This window comes from Bison bison, unplaced genomic scaffold (assembly GCF_000754665.1).
Source record: "Bison bison bison isolate TAMUID 2011002044 unplaced genomic scaffold, Bison_UMD1.0 scf7180017864118, whole genome shotgun sequence".
In the NCBI taxonomy this organism is placed as follows: Eukaryota; Metazoa; Chordata; class Mammalia; order Artiodactyla; family Bovidae; genus Bison; species Bison bison.
In genome coordinates, this window is record NW_011494690.1 from 1,781,787 (window position 1) to 1,789,910 (window position 8,124).

The 8,124-nt window shown below is 43.2% G+C and overlaps 1 protein-coding gene across 2 annotated transcripts in view; it reads right to left on the reverse strand.

Moving 5' to 3' along the window:
* Window positions 1-8,118, reverse strand: part of GLDN (gliomedin) — a 56,186-nt gene extending 48,068 nt beyond the window's left edge. For both annotated transcript variants that reach the window (XM_010839489.1, XM_010839488.1), the window contains exon 1: window positions 8,077-8,118. In XM_010839489.1, the coding sequence (XP_010837791.1) occupies window positions 8,077-8,109 (33 nt within the window). In that variant the 5' untranslated portion in view covers window positions 8,110-8,118. The remainder of the gene's footprint in view (window positions 1-8,076) is intronic.
* Between the last annotated feature and the right edge of the window lie 6 nt (window positions 8,119-8,124).

Genomic DNA, 8,124 nt, shown 5'->3' on the forward strand with positions numbered 1-8,124 from the left:
AGCCACATCAAGGCTAATTCTGTTTTGTTTTCAATGACGAGATGATTTAGGTTGGTGCAATGCCACCCTAGGCTTCAAAAGGCAAAATAGGATCCCAAAGCAGCAGCTGATAACAGCACATATGATCAGACAACTCGGCATTTTGAAGAGACTGAAGATAAAGAGTAAAGCCAGAAACACGATACTGAGGGCATGGGGCAAGGAGGGCTACAAGATAAACTCGCAGCGATTAGCCTCAGAAACGGCTACAATGAACAGTTACTGGAAGTCTGGCTATACCAGGCACTGTCCTTTACCTATATCATCTCCCTTAAACTTCCAAACAACCCTTTGAGGTGCATACTCAATATTATTATCTCAGTCTTACAGAGGAGGAAACAGAGGCTGGGAGAAGTTAACAGACTTGCCCAAAGGTGCCCAGCTACCAAGCTGTGGGCCCAGGATGAATCTGCTTGATTCCCAGGCCCACACTACTTACTGCCATAATGTACTTCAGGGAAGCACTGGGGAGAGAGAATTTGCCTGGGAACCTGACCGTGAAGAAGAAGGAATTCCAGGTCTCCCGAGTTAAGGGCAGGCACGTAATGGCAGCAGCATCGTGTGGAGGCAAGCCTGGACCAGCCAAAGAGAGATCCTGAGATAAGGGCTTTGTGGAGGGTGAGCAGCATCTCAGCATGGGAAGACTCATGGTCTGAGAAGTTCTGCAACGCATCCAGAAAGAGCCTTCTACCCAGAGATCTCTCAGCCTGTCATCTAATAGGCAGTGGTGCGAAATGACAGGCAGGTCTGACAGATTCAGCCGTCTCCCCAGAGTGGAGTGGTGCTTTTCCAGAGGGTGGAACATGACCTTGAGTTCATTTTATCCTTGGCTCAGAAGGTTGAAGGAAAGGCGGGGAAACAGCAGAAAAAGATGGGAGTGGACAATTCACCAGGCCCTGGGAGGTTCATCCTGCTCAGGTTGTATGGGCTCAGGGGGCTTATTCCTGCTGCCCTCATCTCTGCTGCTATGGCTAGAAAGAAACTAGGAGCTTTCGCATAACCGCAGGACCTGAGAGTAGGTCCAGACAGTTCAATGCCTTTCATGCAGGCCAACACAACCTTCCTGTCCCCACAGGTCCAGATGCTCAGTCTTAACCCACTTGTTTCTTCCATAAGTCCTTAGAGAAGTATGACAACTGTATATCTTCCCTGAAGGTTTTATCTGCATGTGTGCAGAATATGTATCAATGAAGAAAGTGTCTGAAGGATGTAGCTAAGGGGCCAGCCCTCTCCTGTCTTCCTCACATACCATCACGACCTGATACATGAACAAAATTTGTGGGTGTGTTCATAGTACCAACACCAGACACAGCTTAGCTGAGATGTAGCTTCAGGTTCTCTCTTACCCTTAACTGATACTTGGACATGGCTTCTGACACGCAAATTAACGTGTGACATCCCAAATGCCCATTAGCACATGCTGGTATGAGAAAGGCCACAGAACCTGCCCTCCTCTCCCGCCACAGCCAGGCTCCACACGTGGGTTATTGCTTTGGCCGCCTGTCTTATTTTGTTCTGCTCTGTCAGGCCTCTGAGCTCTCATCAGGGCCCAGTCTATACAACAGGACCTAATGGGGTATAAGTTTCTCCCCTGCAACTGAACCAAATAGATGCGGTTTGAAACAAGGCCTAGATATGAGGCTAAAGGGGTGGCTATTCTAACATTATCCACTCCAGACTTGGGAAGTCAGATTAGAAGGAACCAGGCTTGAGGGCTGGCTCAGTCCCACTGCCTTCCTCTAGAGTGAGTCTACTCTCAGTGCAGCTCTGTCCTGGACTCTCTCCTGCAGGAGGGCTTAAACCCCAAGGTTAACACTCTGCTTAAACAACCCCGATTTAGTAGCTTAGCTCTCCAAAGGTACAATGCCTAGGGCCCTCCAGTCCCATGGACCACTGTCTAAATGAGAGGTCGGTAAACTTTTCTGTACAAGATAGGAAATACCTTAGGCTTTGTGGGTCATATGGTCTCTGGTGTGACTACTCAATCCTGTGGTTGTCATGTGACAGTAAGCACAGACAATACATAAACAAGTGGGCATGGATGAATTCCAATAAAACTTTATTTATAGTTATTGAAACTTGAATTTCATACAATGTTCATGTGTCACAAAATACTGTTCCTCTTACTTTTTTCCTATGTACGTGTGAATGTAAAAATCATTAATTCACAAGCTGCACAAAAACAAATAGCAGGCTTGATTTGACCTTAGGCCATAGTTTGTTGACTCCTGATCTAAATCCTCAGCTTTTACACCATGGAAGTGACCCAGTTCAAGGGGTGGGAAAGGCAGGTAACCCCTGCCATGATCAAGCTAAGGCCTTCAAGGAGATACAGCATCCATGCAAGCAGAAGCTGTTACTATGGTAATGTGACTTTTGTCCCCTGTAAATAAGATAATGTACAGATTCATGTACCTCAGAGTGGTCATCATGAAAAGCTGTTTGCTACAATGCATTACTAGTTAACATAGCTGGAATCTCCTCTATGAGAACTGCCCACAGTAAATGTTTTTGAAAGCCACAGTGACTGGAAATCTCCATCCACTGAAGGTAGAATTTATGTTTTGTGCTCGCATTTAGTCACTAAGCTGTGTCCAACTCTTTGCGACCCTATGGACTGTAGCCCAGCAGGCTCCTCTGTCCATGGGATTTCCCAGGCAAGAATACTGGATTGGATCACCATTTCCTTCTCCAGGGTATCTTCCCAAACCAGGGATCAAACCCACGTCTCCTGCGTTGGCAGGCAGATTCTTTACCACTGAGACACCAGAAAAGCCCCTATAGTTGATGTTTAGGGACAGCCAAAACCAAAACAAAATGAAACCAACCAAACCAAATGAAATGCAAAAAATCAACTCCACTTAACCACCAACAATGATAACAATGGTACAGATTTCACTATCCTTTCAAAATTAGGCTGGGAAATCAGTGGTGCGGGTGGGGGTTGTGGTGGAACTAAATAAAACCGTTTTGTTCAAGACCAAGTCTTAACTCAGCCCCTAACAATGTGAGTGTTGTTCGGCCAACACACTGTCAGTCAAATAAAAAACATGTTGAGAAAATTTTTGTCAATACTTAAAAGCCAAAAGATTTCACATAAAAAGACAGATTTTTTACTTTTCTTGACAAAAATCAAAAGATCAGGCACACGAGGCTCTCATTCATGTACAGCAACCATCAGCAAAAGCCTCCCCTGTAGACAGAGCACATGAGCCTTGGGTGGGCACAGTCCCTACTGTGCCCTACAGCCCCCAGCCCAGTGGCAGCTGCCATGTAACCTTGGGCTTGCAGCCTTTTCACTCACAATAAGAGTAACACAATCACATGGTTCAAAAGTCAAAATAATGCACAGAGCTATGCAGTGAAGTCTCATGCCCACCTTATCCCGACCCTCCCTAAGTAAGTGATTTTGTTCATTTCATTTATTTTTCCCCTTCTTTCTTACACTTTTGTCATTTAAAAATATATCTTGGGGGTTGTTCCAATAGCAGAACAGAGAATTTACTCATTCTTGCTTTATAGCTATCTAGTATCCCAGTGGATATATACGTCAGTTTATTTAATTAGTCCTGTAGTGGACACAGGATGTTAGTCTTTTGTTTTTACCGATATTCTGCAGTGAATAACTATGTGCATATGTCATTTCATAGGTGACAAAGTCTTGTGCAAGATACATTCTCATAAGCAAGATTGCTGGGTGAGAGAGTAAATGTATTTGTTATCCAAAGGTATTGCCAAATTGCCTTACTTATGGGCTGTAGCATTTTGCATTCCAAACAGCAGTATAAGAGCAAGTCTGTTTCCTTTTAGTTTCCCCAACAGAATATGTTGTCAAACTTTTGCAGTTGCCATTCAGAAAGGTAAGAATTATATTTTGGAGCAGTAATTGCATTTTTAAATCAAGAGTTCTTTTCCTGTGTTTTTAAGAGAAATTTGCATTTCTTTTCCTGAGACCTATGCGTTCCATATTCCTACCGGATTCCTATTTCTGTTGTGGGTTTCCCTATTAAATTCTTATCTTGTTAAATCGGCTTCTAGAACTGCATATATATATATATATATATATATATATCTTCTGCATATATAATATATGCAGAAGATTAGCCCTGTACCTATGATATGAGCTGCAAATATTTCTTTCCAGTCTATGATTTATCATTTGCCTTGGATAATGGTGTATGTGTTTGTTTTTATAATTGTTTGTCATGCAGTTTTTGTTGTTGTGTGTGTCCTTTTTAAATGTGGTTAAATTTATTCATTTATTGTTTGCTTTTGGTTTTTGAGTTATAGTTCTCATTTCCCTTTCCAAGATTAAAAATGAACTTACTCATATTTTATTCTAACAGTTTTAGAACTTCATTTTTTAAATGTAAACTTTTGATTCATTTAGAACTTGTTAAGGCACACATTATAAGTAGTACAACTTTCTTCCAACTGGGTGCTTAACCCAAGATTTTAGGGAGGATGATAAAGCTACCAGAACATCAATAAGGGTGAGATTTGAAGAATAGGATGAAAGAGAGAAACTGATGTGGGGAGGAGTGAGAAGAGCAGTGGGAGGGAGTGGAGACTATACAGCACCAACATCTCTTGCAGGAGCTCCTGGCAGATGGGTTCCCATTACTGGTCTAGCTCAGTGGTACCCAGGACCCTTTTAATTACTTTTCTCAAAAATACTCACTTCCTTTTAAAGATTTAATGGCTGTACCAAACTAATGGGCTTCCCAGGTGGCTCAGCAGTAGAGAATTGCCTGACAAGCAGGAGACGTGGGTTCGATTCCTGGATTGGGAAGATCCCCCGGAGGAGGAAATGGCAACCCACTCCAGTGTTCTTGCCTAGAGAATCTCATGGACAGAGGAACCTGGTGGGTTGTAACGAAAGGGTCAGACACAACTTAGCGACTAAACAATAACAACCAAACTAATTGTACTTAAGTAATAATTAGTTATTCTGTCCTTTTAATAAAATCACTTACAGCTGCCAATCAGTTTCTGGTCAGACTGTGCTAACCAGAATTAACATGCTGAGTTGAAGTACTTTCAGCCAAAAGCATAGAACTTAGAAGTACTGGTTGGCTTGAGAAGGCTCATCTTGGATAAATGAGCCATTTTTGGAAGACTTTTTGCAATGCTGAAATTAGTCTGCATGCAGTTTCTTTGTTCCGAGATCTCTCAGGACATAGGACTTCAGTAGTGAGGGGACCTCTGATCTCACCCTCATTGAAGACCTACTGGCACTATATAGAAAGGTGAGGTAAAGTGTAGACTTCAACCCTAAGAAGTTGGTACACTTACCTCCATGCTGTATCCTACATCTTTAATAGTTCTCTTAGCAATTTTTCTACTTAGGTGCCCTGTTGTTGTTCAGTCGCTAAGTTATGTCCAACTCTACATGCCCTGAGAAAGTTCTTTTTAAAAATTGTTTCCTCATGTGAATAATTCTCTGTTCTGAGAAACACAGAGAGTAAAGATGAGGAAAATCTGCAGAGGTGAATGGTGAGAATGTTGTCACAATAAAGTATGTAAAAAGCTTTTCACCGTTAAGTTTGTTCCTTTGCCTAAAGCAGAGGCCTCAAGGGAGACCTGGTGAGAGTGAGGTGCTTAATACAACTGACCACCATCAGGAAGGCATGCCAAGGCCCTTTGTGTTGGTGAGTGGGCACCCGCCCTCGGGTGCACTCCTAACAATTAATTAAGAATCTCTGGGAGATGGGTCCTAGGCATCAGTCATGTTTAAACTCCCCATATGGTTTCACTGTGCAACCACTGCTCTAGAATGGAGTTATTCAAAGTGTGGTTCTCAGACCAGCAGCACCAATATAAGTGGGAGCCTGCTATAAACAGAGAGCCTCAGTCCCCAACTTATAGCTTCTGAATCAGAATCTGTATTTTTTACAAGATCTCCAAGATCTGCAGATGCACGTTAGAGAAGTGGTGGTCTAGAGGAGCGTTTCTCAAAGTGTTGGCACCTGGACCACTTGTATCAAACTCACCAAGGGGTTGGGAGGGTGGGAGATGGGTAGGTCAGGGGACCTAAGGAAGCTGATTCTGGAGATTATAATTCTACAAGTCTGAGGGTGGGACCCTGAAATCTGCATTTTTAATGTGTTCCCAGGTAAACCCTAAGTCTACTGTTTGGGAACTACTTCCAAAAGGACTGTGATGGTGACTTTCTCCTGGCCTGCATGGAAAATCCCTCAGTGACTCCTAAAGGTCAAAGCACATCCATTGCAAGTGGGGGATGAGCTGGGGACAATCTTCAAGTGCTTCTCATCCAGGTAAATGTAATGTCTGTTCTCTGACTTGCTACAGAGCAGGTAGTGGTAGTTAAATCAGCTTTCATACTGACACAGATATGAGTGTCTGCATTCTCTTGGATTAATGATGAACAGAATGCAATCTGGATACATAAGCCTCTACCTTAAAAGCAGGATTAAAAATATAAAATGTTGATGCTCAGGTGCAACCTTCTTGGATGGTTTAACAAACCCCTAAAAATGCACAGTGGAGAGCCAAGAGAAAGAGTGAATTTCCCTAAAGAGATTTTTTCACTTTACAGAGGTCCTTTTCTGAATTTTTTGCTTGGGTCCAGATTTTTAAATGATAATGTGGGTTAAAAAAAAAAAAAGAACTCAGGAATGGAAAAATGTGATCCTTCCCAAAAGATGTGCTTGAAGTGTGTAGTACTTTCATGTAGTTATAAAAACACTTCAGCTCATGTAAGCTATTTAAAAGCTTCTATGATAATAGGATTAAGTGAATTTATCTTCAAACACCTAGGATTCTGAAATATGGCTCACACTTGACTTGAGATGACAACTGAAATCTTTGTAAATTTAAAGTAAAATATCCATCACAGCTGTAATGGATAATGAAATAGAATGGGGAAATGCAATGTGATCCAAGTGTAATAGTTAGATAATTACTGAGCTAATATCAGCAAAAACAAATGAAGTTAAAACTGGAAGAAAGATTTTTGAGGCTTTGCTTTAAAGACTTTTTAAAGTGCAGTGTTTCTGAAATCATTTTTGAGGAGCACAGTGGCCTTTGAAAATCTAATGAAAAGCTCTGGACTCTCCCCTAGATGCATGAGCCTATGAAGAGCTCACTCTGACATTTCCTGAGGTTCCATAGACTTCTTGGGGGCTTCCCAGGTGGCGCTAGTGGTAAAGAACCCTCCTGCCAATGCAGGAGGCATAAGAGAGGTGGGTTTGATCCCTGGGTGGGGAAGAACCCCTGGGGAAGGAAATGGCAACACACTCCAGTATTCTTGCCTGGAAAATCCCATGGACAGAGGAATCTGGTTGGCTATAGTCGATAGGGTCTCAAAGAGTCAGACATAGCTGAGCGACTGAATTGATAGACGTCTCTGAGCCCACATAATAAACCCCAACCTTCACATTGCGTTTTGACAAAGTTGCTCTATGTTGATTTCCATTATTTGTAACCACTTGGTACCCAAGAGTAAATTTCCCCTCAAAAAGGTCCCAGGGGTTGGTAAAATTAAGACTGTTTTCACATAAACCTAAACTATTAGGTTGTCAGTCTTGGTGGGATGAGCTGAGGCCAGGTGAAAAGCCAGACCAATAGATGATGTCAGACAAAGAATCACTTTACAGAAGTGTGTGCTCTTCCAGAAATGTTACGTCTGTGCTCTCAGCGGCCCCCTGAGAATTTCACAGGCAGAGCTCGGGCCGCTGTGGCTCCTGTCACACCAGAAGGTGAAAACCTGTGTTCAAAGTTACGAAGTAGGCTCTTAAGAACATTGCCTACCCACTAATTTATCTGCAGTCTGAACGACGTCAGAGCTGGAAGACTTACCCCTTCACCCCTCCCCCGTTTAATAGATGAGGAAACTGACCCCAGATGGGCTAAGGTGCTCGCCAAGGTGATTTCCCCAGCGGGTTCACACCCAGGACTTCTCCCCAAGGCACCGTGCCATCTGGCCAGGGGAGGAGAGGATGTCTGAGGCTCTCTCCCTACACTGTCCGCTGCCCACCCCGCGGGGGCGTCAAAGGGAGCTGAGACCCCGCCTACCGGCACCATGGAGTAGGTCATCATCATCAGCATGTCGTGGCTTTCCGC